This window comes from Taeniopygia guttata, chromosome 2 (assembly GCF_048771995.1).
Source record: "Taeniopygia guttata chromosome 2, bTaeGut7.mat, whole genome shotgun sequence".
Classification (NCBI taxonomy): domain Eukaryota; kingdom Metazoa; phylum Chordata; class Aves; order Passeriformes; family Estrildidae; genus Taeniopygia; species Taeniopygia guttata.
Genome location: NC_133026.1, coordinates 47,509,469 through 47,527,450, shown reverse-complemented (window position 1 = coordinate 47,527,450; position 17,982 = coordinate 47,509,469). Strand labels below are relative to the sequence as shown.

The 17,982-nt window shown below is 38.3% G+C and overlaps 1 protein-coding gene across 7 annotated transcripts in view; it reads left to right on the top strand.

Annotated features, from left to right (window-relative positions):
• ELMO1 (engulfment and cell motility 1) overlaps nt 1-17,982 on the top strand; it is a 301,680-nt gene that overhangs the window by 93,613 nt on the left and 190,085 nt on the right. For all 7 annotated transcript variants that reach the window (XM_072925847.1, XM_072925846.1, XM_030265190.4 and 4 more), the window contains 2 exons: nt 3,308-3,343; nt 11,438-11,537. In XM_072925847.1, coding sequence (XP_072781948.1) covers nt 3,308-3,343; nt 11,438-11,537 — 136 coding nt within the window. The remainder of the gene's footprint in view (nt 1-3,307; nt 3,344-11,437; nt 11,538-17,982) is intronic.

The window sequence follows — 17,982 nt, the reverse complement described above, 5'->3', positions numbered from 1 at the left end:
ATCATATTCCTAAACACTGCCTGTTATCTAGAATGTGTGTTATCCTTGTGTTTGCTTGAAAAACATTAGCCAAATGGTGCTTTAATGTGGATGGCAGGTCATTCATTCATCATCCCATCAGTGTTTCTATAGAGGAGGAAGTTTTTGTGAACATCTTCCACCTTTGGTAACAGTGGCCTGTCTGAGGTCATACTACATGAAAAGCTTTTATCCTCAGTGGTTCTCTTACACAGTGTTGCTCATGTTCAAACAGTGCAGGCTCAGAAACAATTGTTGTGCTGAAGTGGTGTGACTGCTTAAGGTCTTGGTATCCAGCTACAGTAGCTCCACACTGTCTCCCTTAATAGGATGTTTTAGTTTTTTTCCCCAGTTCAGACAAGGCCTTCCTGTGCACTGTGTGTTACTCCAGCTGGGGTTTAGGTTTGGGGTATCTTTAGTCTTTGTACAACAGTTTTGGCACATGGACAGATAGGCGTTGATTTAGTCAGGTCCCAATGAAGCTGGTCTGTGTTGGAAGCTGCTCAAGGTGTAACCTGCAGTATTTGAGCAAGTAGTAAGTCTGTGTGCTTGAGAAAGTCCAAAGAGAACTCACTGCTGCTCCTTGGGATTCATTTAGAAGTGTATCACAAAGTTCCTTTGAGGCCAGACAGGAAACATATTATGGTAGAAAAATGTCTAACCTGGTAACTTGTCATTCATGTTATTTTGCATTAGATTGGCATCTATTTTGAGATTACTGCCGGTGTAAAAATCTCTGGTTTTGTCTTTCACCGCTATAGAATCTCAGCCTTTTACAATTGCTATTTAATTTGCTCTTATGACATTTGCTTTTTGGCCAAAGTTTTGTTCCCATCTCTGCAAGTGCTATTGAAGGATGCTTTCTTTAGGGAAAAAAAAAAAAAAAGAAAAAAAGATAAATATAAGTATTGAGCTAATTACAGTGTCTAGAAGAGTAAGGCTTTCAGCATTTTTGACCCTACCTTGGTAACTCACCAAGGAGGGCTCTACAGAGCTGTTTGGTTGCTACCACAGAGTCAGCCCTCTGGAGAAAAAAAACAAACTATGTATATATAGAAAGGGGAAAGCTGACGGCAATGGCAGACTGTACTTAGTTTCTTTCCAGGCTGACTTGCTGGAAGAATCAGCTTGGCTCCTCCTTGGTGACTTTTGCTTGGTCTGTGGGTAAATATGAAAGGAGCTCCTGCTCATGCCAGTTCCTTCTCTATTATGATTGGGTTTGATGATAGATGAAAATAGCATGTGTTGCTTTAGAGAACAGCCTTCATCCACATCTTCAGTGGTAAAAGTCAATTTATAATCATGTGTTGCTGCAACATTTGATGTCCTAGATTGATTGCTGCTCTAGTCACACCAAAGCAAGAGAAGTCAGTGGAAATTGTTTGATTTACTACAATGGCTATCTGTCCTCTGAAGTCAAAATTTTGTCTTTGTATTGCTTCACCAGAAGTGTCTTATATAATTCAATTATTTCTGCACATTATTCTAAATTTATATTTTCTTTTACTTTGCATACTTTTTGATTTCAGATTAACTGATAGCTAATTAACTAAGGATGGACAAGAGTTCTGTAAATGCTGAGAGTTGCTGTCTGAATGTTTTGTTTTAGGACTCAGATGTTTGCTCTGTAATCCCTTTCTCAGTCATGGACAAAATGTCCTGATTAGAGCCTTTGTGAGAAATCTCTGGCAAAACAGAGTCCGTGCTTTGAAGTGCTACCAGTTTGCAAACATCATACTTGTTTCTCTGTCAGAAAAACACACCCCTAATTTGAAGTTTTTTTGCTGCTTAGCCAAAGTCAGCACCTGGAAGAAAGCAGCTATTTTGTAAACTTGCCTGGGAAGAGCTCTATGACGTTTGTCTGACATGCTGCAGAAAGTTGCAAGAACCCATGCACATTTGGGAGATGACAAAACCCATTTGTTGTGGCAATTGGTCTTGGTGGTTTAGCAGAAGCTGCCACAGCATGGCAGCACTTAGTTTGCAGAAGCACAGGAGTGACATTCTGCTGAAGCTTGGGTCTCCTACTGTGGAAACGGTTTTGAATTTTACTGCTCATAAAAGCATGTTGAGGGTATTTTGCCCCACTTGTTAAGGCTGTCTGATCATCAGGATGTTTTTTGTTTATTCATTATTACTGGCTACACAGATATATGTTGTTGCATAAAAGAACCAGGGGCGTGAAATCCAAGGAGAAAATCTTGTCACTTATCTGATTTGACTTAGGCTGTAGCCCGGTCTGAATTTGGATACGTGGTAAACTGTGCCAGCACTATCTTCAGGCATGAGTATTACAGCTCACAGCTGGCAGAGAAGGACTTCAAACCACTGTTCCCGTGATGTTCTCTGTGTTTTCTCCACTGATATTCACACAAGCCAGCCCAAAAACTACCCTCCTTGAGGCTGGTTCCTCTTGAAAAGGTGGGAGGAATTACTGCTTTACCAAAAGGGAAAAAAGCCCCAAAACTGTAGGTACCTGCTGGGAGAGAATTAGAGAATTGAATCAGTGATTGGAGAGCCTGTAGTCCTAGAGCTCTTCTGAGCTGAATGACTGAATGACACTGCTATGCAGCTTGCTGTGAGGGAAAGTGCAAAGGGGAAGACGTGGGGAGAAGATGCAGAAAGGAAAGAGGGACCTGTTTTTTGTCCTTTTTACACTCACCTGCCCACTATGGAACTGCAGTCAAGCCTCTGAAATAAAACTATGAAATAGATTTAGGAGGCACAATAAATGGTTAAGTAAGAGATGAATTGGGTTTTTTTAATTTCTTTCTGGCTCTGTTTTTTTTTAAATATGTTTAAGTGGTGTTAATTTTTATATGTTTAAAGTAGTGTTTATCTTTGGTGCCATTTATCATCCTAGCTACACAACTTTCAACAATGCTGATGACTCTGACATGAGTATTAGTGGTGGAGACTGCGAGTAAAAGAGTTCTCCCGGCAATGGGTTACATGTCATTGAAACAGGACGGAAGATGCTTAATGTATAAACCTTTATTGTTTTGTATCAAAGGCTTTTTACACAAATGTTTTACTAAATTAGAATGTCTAGATATGTTTTTTTCCTAACAGAAGTTAACACAAGTGTTCTGAACAAACATTTGAAATTGGAGTGTTCATTACCAGTTACTGAACTGTTTCTGTTCACAGCAAATTGTTACCAATTTACTGCCTCTTATTGTATGCATGTCTATGAATTTTATGGCTCAAGTACGGGGGGTTGTATGCAGTAAATAGAGTACAGATGTTTTAAAGTGTTTTTCCTCACCTGCAAGTTTTAATTTTGCAGACGATATCAGAAATTGCAGAAGATAATGAAGCCCTGGTAAGAACTTGATTAGATGATCACCTTGCATACTACCTCTTCTTTTGCATGACTGAGTTCAAGCCCTTGTGCTAATCTTTATATGTAAATACAACTGTGCATATGCATCAGCAAGTCTTCAATCTTCTCTGTTTTCTGCTCTTTGATGCCTGTTAAAATTTTCTGATTAAGCCTTTTTTTGCTTTGCCTATGGAGTGAGTGCTTCATTTCTGTAACTTCAGCAGGGGCTCTTAACTATTTCTGAAGTAAAGCTTTTGTTTTCTTTTCTAATTTCAGCAAAAAATTAATTTCCCCACCTTTCCCAATTCCTCTTTTGAATTTCATTGGCTTGTGTGGTTGATAGTTGGCAATTGTAATGGTCTGTGTTAGTGAGATGCAAAGTAAGGACATTTTCCTAGTTTTAATTCCTTTTATTTGCTGGTCCAGGTAATCTAGTTGTTGCACATAGCTGTATAAAGGAAAAATGTAAAATAGTAAATGGCCTCATATCAGAATTTCCCTGCGTATTTCCCCAATGACTTGGAACAGAATACTTCTGTTTGCTCAGAGTTAAGCATAGGCTTTGTTTGATAAATTCAGATCCCAGTAGATGTTCTAATATCTTGACTGGCTTGCAAATTTGTCATGTCAAGTATAGCTAAAACCCAAGGAAGCAAAAAAATAATCAATTAAGCATATGTCTGTAATTCTGAGAGCTTGAAGTGATTTGTCGTGCAGGAAATGCAGCTCCCCATCCAAACCTGTGCTAAATCATACTTTCACAAATCTGCTGTAAACCAAGCTCCAAAACATTTATTTTTAAATCATTGCCTAATAAATAAATAAATTATACAGTAAGAATAAATTCGGCAGGAAAATGAAATCCTTCTGCTAAGTTCACTTTCTTAACCTAATACAAAGTAACTTGTTTCATAACAGAAAAGTTTAGATTATGAGGAAAATTGGTAAAATGACATGAAGCTTATGGAATTCTTGGCAGCATCCACTTGGCAGCATGACCTGAAGGCTCTGCTGCCATTCAGCAAGCCTATGAAAGGCTGGACAACTGGGTAGAGAGAAATCTAATGAGGTTCAAATAAGTGAAGTATATGGTCCTGCACTGGGGGAGAAATACCCCAAGCACCAGTACATGTTGGGGACTGACCGAGTAGAGAGAAGCTCTGGAGAGAAAGATCTGGGAGTCCTGGAGGATGACAACTTGACCATGAGCTGGCAATGCCCTTGGGGCCAGGAGGGCCAATGATATCCCGAGAAGACTGAGGCCAGCAGGTTGAGGGAGGTGATCCTCCACCTCTGCTGTGCTCTAGTGAAGCCACATCTGCAGTGCTGTGTCCATTCTGGCCCCTCAGTACCAGAAAGGCGTGGAGTTCCTGGGACAGGTCCACTGGAAGGCCATGGGGATAATTAGGGGTCTGGGGCGTCTCAAGAGGAGCTGAGCCTGCTTAGTGTGGAGAAGACTGAGACAGGATCTCATTCATGCAGATAAATAACTCAAAGGGAAGTGCCAAGAGGATGATGCCAGACTCTTTCCCATGGTTTCCAGCAACAGGACAAGAAGCAGTGGCTGTAAACTAAAACACAAGAAATTTCACCTCAACATGAGGAAAAAGTTTACATTGAGGGCAGCAGAGCGCTGGATCAGGCTACCCAGGGAGTTCATGGAGCCTCCCTCTCTGGAGACATTCCAACCCCACCTGGATGTGTTCCTGAGTAACCTGCTCCAGGTGACCCTGCCTTGGCAGGTTGGACCAGATGATCTTCAGAAATCCCTTCCAACCCTAAAAATTCTGTGATTCTGTGATCATCCCTGGTGAGACAAAGTGTCTCCTGTCCTTTTAGACGGCATTTCCTTACTGGTGTGAAAATAGTTCTTTGTGGAAGAATAGTTAAAGTTTTTCAGCACCTCTCTGTTTCCAAATTCTATTACACAGTATGCTTCTATGAATTAAGTTTGTCCTCAGGACAGTACTGAAATACTGTTGCTTTTGCACCCTGGTTTTTAGACCTGATCCGACTGATGACCTGAAATTTTTTTTACACAGTTTAGCTTTGTTGACTCATGAGAACAAGGTTTTATCCACTTGATCCTTATTAAGATACTTATTAAGAGGATCCTTAGTGGTCAATGTAGATACATCACATCAGTGAACACAGTAGTAAAGAACATGTCTGTGACTAAAGTTCATCCTAGCTTTGGAAATTAAACCCTGCCAGTAGAAACTTCAGTTTATATGGAGGTACTCAGATATTAATATTTTGATTTTCTCAAGATTGATATTTTAATTTCCAGCAGTAGTACGTGAGATAATACAATTAAGTAACAAAAATTATTGAATTTGGGAACTGTACTGAAAAAGATACCAGAGCCATTATTGAGTATGTGAAACCAATAGTTCTGGAATCTGGTTTGCCCGTATGTTTTGAAGATAAAGTGTTTACAATAGTGTTCTATGAGTGTAGTTATCCAATATCCTGACTATTTTTCCCCCACGTATTAATGGGAAAAGATCTAGTGAAATTAGAACGATAAAATACCCCACAGATCTTGATATCATGAATTAAACTATAACACTTCTCAGCATCCACTTCCTCTCATCTTGGTTAAAGACACTTAAAGGAACCAAATGCTAATTTAAAAAAACAAGTTACTTTGGATGTACAGGATGACATAATAAATTTTTAAAATCCCATTAAATGACTCTATTAATTGACTTCTGCATTGAAGTGATAAATTGTAGTCAAACCAAACTGATTGAAGAGTGGTGTTTTGCCTGGACTTTTAGGAAGAGTAGTCCATTTGAGGAAGTTGCCATGATATGAACAAAACCAGGAATTTAAAGAATGGGGAATAAGAAAAAAAGGTAATTCTAATAACATCTTGAGTTTGTAAGAGTTCCTCTGGGCTAGTTTCATATGCTTAATGTACCTTTAAGTGGATTTAGTCATACTCCATAGTAAGAGTATCTACACTTGGATTTGTTCAAGAATATTTACAGTTATGTTTAAAATTCACACCTTGTTTTTATTTAATGAAAATTAGTTTTCAAACATAGTGGAACCCTGATACTAAGGTTACAAAGCTATTTTTTGTTCTTGGAATGCAAGGGATTTGAAATCAGTAAGGCTGCCCCTTTTAATGATGCAGTGAAACTGTACCACAAAGAAATATTTTAGTAGTGCTTGGCTAGCACAATGAAAAAGAAAAAATCTGTGTCAGTTGCTGTGTAGCAGTTAAGTGCATTTTCTGTAATCATCTAGAAAAATAGGGGCAGCTACTACACAGATTGTTCCATCATTTTCATCTATACTCAGTACCAAGTAGGTGTGATTTGCTCCTGCTTTGATTTGACAGTGGCTTAGTTCTACCCTAGGAAAGGTTGCTTGAAGAAACAGGGCAGTCTAGAAGCAGTGAAGAAGAGCCATAGCAATATAAAGTTCACACTGTGCTGGCAAAGCATCCTGCTACATCATCAGTCTTCATTTCAGATTCTGGCCCCCATGGCTTTTCCAGAGCTCTTGTCTTCTGATGATTAGATATATTCTGTTCCCCTGTTTAAATTTATTCATGGTCATTTATCCTTGACAGCTCCAATTTAAAAAGCTGTTCATACCCTTTGATGTTGACCTCAGTGATGTCAGGCCTTTCAGCTGCCCAGTATTAGGCTGTGAGCCCAGATAAGGGACTTAGTTAACCACTCCTGCATTTAGCAGTAGGCTGCTACTCTCCTATTACCTCCTGCCCAATTAAATTGTTTTTTACTGCTTTCCCTTGGAAAATTAGAGTTCAGCTTCAGTTCTGTTTCGCCCATGAAAGGTGCACATTCTTTGGCTTCTAGTCCCAGTGGGCTGGTGGCTATACACTCATTGCAAGACAGGTAACAATTAATTTCCAGATTCCACTACACAAAGGTATTTTTCATGTACAGCACAAGATACTCCATCTTGGTAAAAGCTTGTATTTCTTTTTTTGTTACCTGATGACAGTTGAGCCTGACTAATTATCTTGATTTACATAATAATTTGAGCAGCCAAGTATTTTTCCCTCCATAATAGTGATAAAATGTTCATTTTGTTATGTGTTTGAAACATGGATTGAGATTTTTAAAATTTCTTTTTAAAAAACATCTAGGAGATTTGGGTGCTAAACTGCCATTAATTTGTTTAGAAAAGTAATCCAAGTTGCTGTAGGCATCTTTCAAAACAAGTACATAGGATAAAAAGATGGTTTAGCCTGTAGAAATGATACTAGGAAGGCATGTGAGAGACTGGTGTGGTAATCAGGATCATAAGCACATTCCTGTTATTTTTATTTTCGGGAAAGAAAAGCTAGCATCAAAATGTGTGGAATGGTTTGGGTTTGCTTTTTTTTCCTTCACAGTTTCCTAAGGTAAGAATGCAGAGAATTCTTAGGAATTTAAATGAACAGGTTTGACCTGGAATTTCTCTAAAGCCTAGAGATGCAGAAAGCGGCTGTTGCCTTAATCTTCGGACAGCTTTGTCAGAGAGGTTGAGGACCCACAGGCTGTATTTTAGAGCGTGGCCATCCTCTGGAATGGCTCATGCTAGGACAGCTGATGGCAATTCAAACCTCATCTTTCTGCTGCCTAACAGGCTTTTGCCAGGACCTGCTGTGGGAGAGGAGATGCTTCATGTCCAGCTCTCACAATGGGGGTTAGAAGAGGAGAGCTAGCAAAGAATAGTGAAATTTCATCAGTTGTCCCAATGCAAGGCATCCAAGAACCAGAGCCAGAGCAGCATTCAGGAGAGCTTGTAGAAGTAGCTTGCCTGAGAGCAAAGGTTATTAAGATGTCAGTATTAATGAGATATGAAATTGCAATTACACAGTGCATCTTTCTGATCATTTTTCCCCTCTTGCTGCATTAAAAAGCCCCTTCATTAGGAATTGTCCTCAAACTTTTAAGTAATTTAGCATAAGCAGCAAGAGTTTGATAGTTACAGAACTGTTGTGCCTTGTGCTATGGATTATTCTAAAAAAATTTTATGGAGAAAGAGGCCCCATTATTTTTTGGACTTTTTGTATGATCAAAACCCTTACAAAGGCCTTGAGTTAAATAGCTCCTACCATTTTTTTAAAAATATTGCTAATTTTATAAACCAGCTCTGATTACCTTGAAATTTCTAGCCTCTGTCTGCCACTCTTAATAGTGTGTGTCTGTGTGTGTTTGCTGTTTTGAAACTAATTACTTGAAAGTCTATTTCTACCTATCCGCTTGTGTTTAAGCACTTAACAATAAATCAACACCCTTCCCCTCCCCCCTGCAGATGCTTTAATTCTTATCTTGCCCTAGTTACCCTGCAGATTGCTTTCATCTTTAGCTGTGCTACTCCTAATGCTTATCCCTTAAGCCTGGCTTTTGACTTTTGCAATGGCACTTGGTGTATACGTGCGTGGGCAGGTGCATGTGTATAGCCATATATTTTAGAGGGACGTAGTGTGTATGTGTAGTGCCGCATAATAATGAGCTGAAGTATTTCTTGCTGCTTGATTAGTCCCAGTGTTGCACTTCTTCAGTCATTAATTATTTGAAGCAGAGTTGCTGGAGTGACATCTGATGAGATGTCTGAACATTTTAAATTGAAAAGTGCTTTCACCTTCTGTATCCCAAATGGTTGTATCACTGTCAGATCTACTAAAACTAGGTTTATACATTCAAACCAGAATTGTCAGCTCCATTAGCCCAGCTTGTTCCCCAGAGCTGTGGAGGAGCATGGATTAATCAGTATTAATCTGATAGGATTGATCAATAGTTTTGATGAGAAGACTTAATGAGACTGGTGAATCCAGGTTTGATCCCTTTACATTCCAGCCACTGCAGTTCTGAAGATGAATATCCATGCACAAGTTTAATGCAGTTTAAGTAAGCCCTCTAAACTTTACGCTTGTTGATGGGGATTAGTTTTCATGTACAATTTGTTTATTGAAAAGCATTGATATACTAAATACAGGTTAACTGGCTAAATTTTAAAACAATAGATGAGAAAATTTATCTCTGCCAGATTATGTGCTTAATTTAATGCTGGGAGAGATTTTTATCTACTTTTCAACTTATATGGCCTACCTTTTTAATAAAAAAAAATTTGAAACTTAATTAGTTTTAATTAATAATAATATTATTAATATTCCTTATATTTGTAGAAGTATTCTGTCATGAAGATGCATTAGGATTTGGTGCAAGCTTTTAGAAGAAAGCCTTTCCTTGGGTTGCTGTTTTATTTGTGGGTTCATAAATAACTATATTATGCAAAAGGAATTAATTGGGGAATGTGACAGGACCAGAGCTGATTAAATTTCCTTCAGAGTCTTATTGTAATCTAAGTATGAAATCCTTGGATATTTGGAATGCTAATGATGACATTTTAAATCTAATGTAGCTCTTAAATGATTTGCAGTATTAAAGAAAGCCCAAACAAACAAACCAATTATAACAAGGAAAAAAAAGGCAAAAGAGCATTCTCTGCTCTCCAAAGCAAAACCCAGAACTTCTAGACTGTTTCTTTGATGAAGAACGTATTCCCTGTGAAATTACAGTGAATTTTTAGAGACATTATTTTTTTTGTTTGCTCTTTGGTGTAGGTTTTTCATTTTGTCATAAGTAATCAGAGCCACTGTGCATACCTCTATTTACTGAAGGGAAAGGTGTTCTGGTGTTTTTTTGGGTTTTGCTCACAAAATGTCAGGAATGGCAAGGGTATTTTCGGTGTAGGGAATCTCAGGAGGTCTGGCAAAATGTCCTTTCTTAGATGAAGTGGCCATGAAAGGCTGCATCTTGCCATCAGGTATCCCTAAATGGCAGATTAAACCAAGTCCAGCTAGTGGAGTTGCTGTATTGAAGCAGATTTGTCTGCCTTATTCCTCTGTACTGCTGTAAATGCCTTCCATTGAGTGGATGTTCGCTTTTTTTGGTTGGGTTCATGCAGAACAGTAGGATAAACCACAGATCAAGGAACACCAATTCATTACATTGATTAACTAGGGCTGTACTATTGGTCTCAGATTTTCAGCATCCTAACTTTTGCAGTTCCAGTCTGACAGAGGATTTTTTTTTATTCTATATTTTTATTAGGTATAAGCTGTTGTATTAAAATCACTGGGACTATTCATGCTGTTTGATTGTATACAATTTTTTCTTTTTAATGGCTCACTGGCAGAGTATGTTCAGGCATTTTGACATGCCCTGAAAGGTAACACCCTTTCAGGATCTCTGCACTGCTGTTTGTACTGAGTAGTTCCTTCATGGAAGGGTTTCACTGAAATCCTTGTGGCTGCTGACTGTGTATAGAAATTAAGCCAGTCTTTAAAAGTTGTGGTTTAATATGAAGAATTCCTGTGCATCTAGCCATATTATCCCTAATGAGTTTAAACTCATTTTGAATTTACTTGAGTTCATACAAAGATGTGTTGACTTTCAATTTTACAGGTGTAAAATGCAGGGTAGTGGCCTGCAAAACCTAAATAATTTGAACTGCACACTTTGTAATTTGGTGCTCATAGATAAAGTAAAAGAGATGCATCTCCAGGTTTAAAGAAAGAAATCAAGGCATTAACTGTTAGAAAATTGCTGCTCAAGATATATAGTCTTTTCTGCTGCATTTTTAAAATATATTTACTTCATTGTAAGAGAAGGAGTAAACAATCCTCTAACTTCCCACCAATTTGCTTGATGCAGAGGTACCAAAACATGACAAACATGACACCTCTACGTGACCTTCAATTAGGAGAATTTGATAAGTGCTAAGGAAAAAGTGAACTTCTTTCCTCTGTTAGATCTAAATCTAAATTTATGAGAGAAGTTTAAACTGAACTGACTGATTTCTTTTTGAGCATTGCATGCAGTGTTCTCCTGGGGATTACTTCTCTTACAACTGCTTTCCTCCAGTAGCCTGTTCTTGTTATCCATGCTAAATTGTTTTGGAGACTACCTATAGCGCAGCCTCTCTTGCTCTTCTGCTGCCTCTTAGTCCATAATTGGCTTCATTTTCCTGCCTTTCTGAAAGCTTCCTGCTGCTTTATTCCCTTGGTCCTTGCCCTGCTGCATTACTGGTAAATGTTGTCACGACTCCTGTCTCTTGCAGCTTTGGAGATATGTTGTCCTTTACACTGACTGCATTTGTTGAGCTGATGGATCATGGGATTGTATCGTGGGATACATTCTCTGTGGCATTCATTAAAAAGGTAAATTTGTAATCAATGCTATCTGTTCTATACCAGTTTAAATATTTGAGGTGAGTTGTGATTTGGGTTTGTTTCTTTTCCCTCCTTTGTTTTTTTCCCAGGTACATTATTTAGGTCATTGCTCAAAAAAGGTACATGAAAGTGGGATTAGAGTGCTGTCTCAAACTATGAATATTTGTACTGCAGGATCTGGTTCAACTTCTGTGGAAATCAGTTGGAGTGAATTGGGATCAACAGTAATAGGCTTGTTACATGAGAAATTGCTTATTCAATTACATTGTGACCTCCCAGTGCAGATAAAATACAGTTAAAGCAAAATATTAATATGTTGATGTAATGTAAACTAAAATGAGCAATGTCATATTTCTAGGAAAAAAAAACAAACCAGCACTGAAATGTTTCCTCTGGGGTATTGGAATAAGAGAAATGAGTTAGTTTACAATTTGAAATTAGGATGATATCTGAGTTAATCAAGATGAACTTTGCCCTTCTGAATCTTCCAGTTGAGGTATGTGGTTTTGAAACAGATCTGTTCATGATTTGCAACATATCCTTTACTTACATGTCAGAGATGCACAAAAGCAGCAGAAACATAGTAGTACTCTTTAGGTACAGAGATTTACAAGACTTCAGAAAAAAAATTTGTTACTGATTCAACATTTCTCATTTACTGGAGAAGAAAAACCCCAAAACTACATAATTATTTTTTGCAAAGAATTTTCAAACCTGAATGAATTTATCACATTTTAAAGTATATTTGTACAGGTTCAAAAGGTATCAGTTACTTCAGTAAAATAATATCAGAAGCAGTAGTTAAATGACTATAATCTGTGGCAGAAAAACCTTCATTTTAGCAGAGTGTGTCAGAGCAAGGACTTCAAATTTCATTAGAAAATTGCTACCATCAAAGTAAAGCAGAAATTTACTTTTGTTGCCAAAATTGAAAGAAAGATCAACTCTGAAAAAAATAATTAGATACTTTAGATACCAAACCTCAGTTTTGGTCATAATAAAAAAATAGTGTAGCTGATCTGAGTTTTGGTCTGGTTTTTAAATTTTTTTTTCCAATCTCACAGTCCAGGTAGGTTGTGATGACAATTGTTGTTATCTTTTAATGGCAAAGGAAATTCTTCAATTGATTTTAACTGACTGCAGGAGACACAAAGTCCAGAATGCCTTACTTTCTAGGGGAGCCTACTGTGGAGCATGTGAAGAAACTTGCTAAAGTTAGTTTAGAGCATTTACTTTGTTACTGGCTGAAAACAAATGTCTTTTTCCGACTTTTGCCCTGTGAATTTTATTGTAACAATAATAAACAATAGAAGAAATTGTTGTGTTCCCCTTGTTAATGGCTCATCTCTTCTGTCAGGCCCTTTTACAGGTTTTCCCTGGATAATGACCCAATTAAAAAAAAACCAAAAACAAAACCAAAGACACAAACAAAAGCATTTTCACAAAGTACCTATATAAACCAAAACTGGCAGGTAAAACTGGAAGTGAAACTGTTGAGCAAAAAAGGGACCAAGGAGAATGATAGGAGAGTGTGGTGGGTCTAATGCTGGCCAAATGCCAGTGCACCTACTAGAAATATTTATTCATTTTCTGCTGTGGGATAAGAATTAGGAGGAGAGCAAAGCAGGATCAAAACTTTAAAAGAGTATAAAGAAAACTTTATTAACATAACTGAAAGAAAGAAGAATAAGAATCAGAATAAAACCTTCAGAATACTTATCCCCTCACACCCTGTTTTTTTTCCCCACTAACAACGTAAAGAGACAAAACCTGGCGCTTTCAGTCAGTTTACCACCTCTAGAATAGTCTTCTTCAGTTCTCTTAGGGAGAGGAGTCTCTCTTGCTATGCTATGGAGACTTCTCCACAAGAAACAGTTCTCTTGTGGATTCAGTGTCACAGTGAATCAGCCACCTGGGAAAGGGAAATCTGTTCACAGTGTGAATATCCCTCCCATGTTTTGCAGCTTTCCCACAGCTGCTTTCCTGGGCCATATTAACTTATGGGGTGCTATTTTAAGGATGAGCTGTTCTAGCATGAAAGCAAAAGTTCTCTTCATCCATCTCTGGGAAGCAGAGGTTTTCTTCTTCTCTTCCTGGGGCAAGGTTTTTCATCTCTCTCATTTCTCTCTGTTCGAATTTCTCATTAGATCACAGAGAGTTAGAAGAGAAACAGAGGACAGAGAATAAGGAAAGAGGCTTAGGCGTGTTCTGACCTGCATGCGGTTGGAAGCCAGAAAGGCAGAGCCCTCAGTGGTGCAGTGTGGGCATGGGACAAACCTAGCAGAGCACCTTTGGACCATGTCTCATCTCTGTGGCTACAATCTGCAGCTTCATCCTCACTTGTCTGATGCTGGCTTTTGACAGGCCACTTGAGGTACTCGATGGGCCTGCTCAAGTGACTGACAGGATGGATAAGGGAGCTGATAAGTTTCTGCTGTGGGGAATCTTGCAATCAAGTGCTTCTGCCTTTTGAAGCTTTCATGTTAAATGAAAGCTAAACTTGAATGGGGCTGAATTAGTCTGAATTTTTTCTGGAGTAGGTTTTAACTTTAAAATGTAGAAGGTGAAGGAGACCTCAAGGGGAGCCCCTGACTCCTTCTAATGAATAAGTGCTTGGTATTGGATGCAGGTGCTCTCCCACCCTTTGGGTACCTAAAGACTGCTATTCCAACTGCAGCAAGTAAGATTGATGCTTTCAAGGAGAACTTTGTTCATTATTTTAAGGGAAAATAGCATCATTGGAAAAACTTCCTTATGATACGCAAAGTTCTCGCAAGACCTTTTTCTTGCGTATGATGATATATAGTTCATTTCCAGATTTCCTAGTTGCCTAAAGGATTTGGACTCCTAGTTCTTAGAAAAAGTCACGATTTTTGGTTATCAAAATTGTCCTGGTCTGGCCAGGACAGAGTTAATTTTTGCAGTGTAGAGGAGTGGGCATGGCTAGGACTCGGATGTTGTTCTATACCACCTCACATCATTTTCTGGGGACAGGGGAAGGGTTCCTTCTGGGTGGGGGTAGCATGGCAGTGATTCAGATATTCCCAGTTTCCATGCTGTAAGCATTTGCTTGTAAATCGTTCATCTGTCTCATGCCCTCTGTTATTGATGGCGTTGCTATTACTGTTCTTTTTCTTGCTTCATTGCTGTTTCCAGTAAATTATTCTTATCTCAACCCATGATGTTTAACTTTAGTGCCTCCAATTCTCCTCAGGCCTGCCACAGGGGAGTGAGTGAGTGACACATTGTTTGGGGTGTTCAATGGGAGCACTAAACTGGGAAATACCATTTCTAAACCATGACAAAAATGCACTACACAAATTTAATACTTCCATCTTTAGTTCCTACAAGAGGATTAATAAAGTTTGTAGCACTGTTTGAGATATTTAAAAAAAATATTTTAAAATTACTTACATAATTGCTGTTTCATAAGTGTATGATGCAGAGCCTTAATGTTGACAAATTGTTCACCTTCTAAAATATATTGTGTAGAAAACAGGGTGACAGCCAGAGAAGTATTTCCTGTGTGCCACAACTGTCAGTAGTCAAGTGCAGCTCTAGTTCCTTTTTCTGTAGTCAAGTGCAGCTCTAGTTCCTTACTTTAAAATTATATGCACCCTTTAAAATTTTACTATGCATTAAATTTTAACAGAGACCACAACTTGGACAGATTTTTCTGTACATTTCTGACAACAGGATACTGCAGGCAAATAACTAATGAATGTGCATAATGAAAATCAGATCTGTTTCTTTCACTGTTTTTCCCCTATGTGTTCTTTTCCTGGTGCAGCTTTTAAATAGTAATAATAATAAATATTAATAGTATATAACAACTTTTTGTTTAACTTTTGAATTCTCTCTTGTGCTTTAAGTGATGCTGAACCAGGAGGAGAACTCAAATGATGTAGTTTAGTTTGCTATAGGTTTTTCATCTACTCTCAGTTTACATATTTAGCTCCTATTTCAAAAGAGCGTGAATGTGTAAATTCATGGTCTGATTCCTAATTTCCCTTGAAATTGATAGGAAGTTAAGCACCCAGACTCTTTTATGTCCCAAGAGGATTATGCAGATTTTAAGGTTACAGGTATTTTACTGAAGAAATAATTTTATTCTTAATAAGGAACACCCATGTGACAGGTTTTCACGTGGCAGTGCAAAGCGATCAGGTTGCTTCTTTCTGGAAAAGATGTAGTATTTTGCTGAGCTTGCATTATTTTAATCATCAGAAAGTTTGATAAATGAATGCAGGATTATTTTTGGATGTTAAAAGCCCTCTCTCTGTGTGGTGCTTAATAAACAGAAACAGCAAATAACACAAATTTGAACTACTGTTGATTCCTGTCTCTTCTAAAGAAGGACCACTTTTTTTTCCCACCAGAACTTCAAATGTGGGAATAGAATTTTTTTTAACACAGTTTTATTCTCCCTGGAACTTGCATGACTTATTTTTCAAGGTAGACAAGCCTATTATTTCTGGCCAGACTTCATGCTTCAGCAAGGTGGGTATGAATACACACAGCTTGACATGCAAGTTACCCAGCATATGTTTTGCATCTATGTTCAGTGTGATATGTCTTTTTAAACACACAAGACAGCTTTATACCTTGTGTTTGTGTTTATGATTAAAAGATGTTATGGTCCAAGGTCAGGAGAATAAATGAGACTGAGGCAGCCTTTCCTAGGCAGAGGTTCCAGTTATCTATAGTGCTACACTTCTGCAGGTTCCTGATATGAAAATATTATATCCCAGTGAATTGCCACCTGAAGGAGCTGCTGCACCAAGAATAATTCATAAATGTTAGGCTTCTAAAGAGGTGACAAAAATCTGGCAATCTGGAACAAAGTCTGGACACATGGTTTTCCTGCTGCACAAGGAATCCATGGATGTCTGAAAACTGAGGCATCCAGGGGGCACTTGGTTTAATGTGTGAGCAGTGCAGAGTTGCTGTGTGCATACACTGCCCCTGTCGTGGGCCTTGTGGGGAGATCTGGCAGTTCTGGTTGCAGTGCATCAAAACACATCTGGATTACCATTAACAGATGTGGGGTAGCACAGTGCTTCTGACATGCAGATTGTTGCTCTAAAAAGCACATTGTGCTTTGTATACTATTGTAAATATTATTTGGCTCAGGACTTATTGGGAGAAGATACTGAGAGTCCAAAACAGAAAAAGGCTAATTGAATTGCCTCTCTCCTCCTGTTTTCTATGCATTCATGGCTTGGTTATTTACAGAAAGTAAAGTAAATGTATATTCACTGAATTGAATTTTGTTTGGTGTAGGATGTTCCTGCTGTGGTAATGCAAACCAACTAGCATAGCAAACAGCAAAAAGAAAAGTGCTGTAATAGATTAGAAAAAGGAAATCTGTCCCTCTTTCTTTCTTGTCTCCAGCCAAAGTTGGGTGTTTTCTCCTTCAGTACTATTTATAATGTCACAAGTGCAAAACTATGCCGTTGTCCATGTGTCAACATTTTTAATGTGATTTTTATAGGCAGCTGGACATCTTTTTCAAGCATAGGACTGGCCTTTCTTCCTCCTAAAGGGAAACAATTCTTAGGTCTCAGCAAGCATCCAGAATTAGAAACAGTCTATGACTACAGTAGTGGCTTGTAGCAGGAATACTGAAGAGATGTGTGAAATTTTCTGGAAGGAACATATCAGACTTGAGACAGGGCCACTGTAGTCTGTTACTTGGCTGTAGAGAGCACGTAACTGTGTTCACACTACATTTCTGTCTGTGCTTTCTTGGTGCCTTTCATTTTGTCTGTGTTGGTGTATTTGAAGACAACCCCTGCAGTTCTCGCTCTCTGCATCAGCAGAAGGCAGGTTTCTTCCCAGGAAGCAGGGTGCATGGGCTGGGCAGCATGCTGGAGAGCACATGTTGCCACATCGTACTGCACAGCTGTGTTAACTCTGCAGATGGGTGTGCTGCTTGTCATTGCCACACTGCAAAATAGCAGAGGTCAAACTTGGTTTTAATTAATGTGCCATTTGCTTGTGGTAGCTTGTAGTGAAAGGGAAGGTTATTAACAAAGAGCTCAACTCTAGACAGTTATGGAACCAGTTTTCCTGATCATCAACAGAGTTTTAATTGGGAACCTGGAAAGAGCTTTCAGAATTATTGGTAACAGCAAACAGAAGAAAAACGCATGTTTTTCTAGATTGTGTTTTGCCAGAAAGCTAGATTATAAGTTTCTCTTTTGAAACATTTGCCTTAAGCCTAGATATTTTTAGCTGATACCAGTTTTTTTCTGGAGAAAATGAGAACTTGTTTCCTTGTTTTTTCCAAAGTTTTCTACACAAAAATTAGAATTGCTTAATTTTTTAATACTAAGCTATCATGTTTGTAGTGTAATGATGAAACATATATTTTAGTCATGTGAATATTGACCATAACCTTTGGTGACTTGAGCCAGCTGTAGAACCTGTG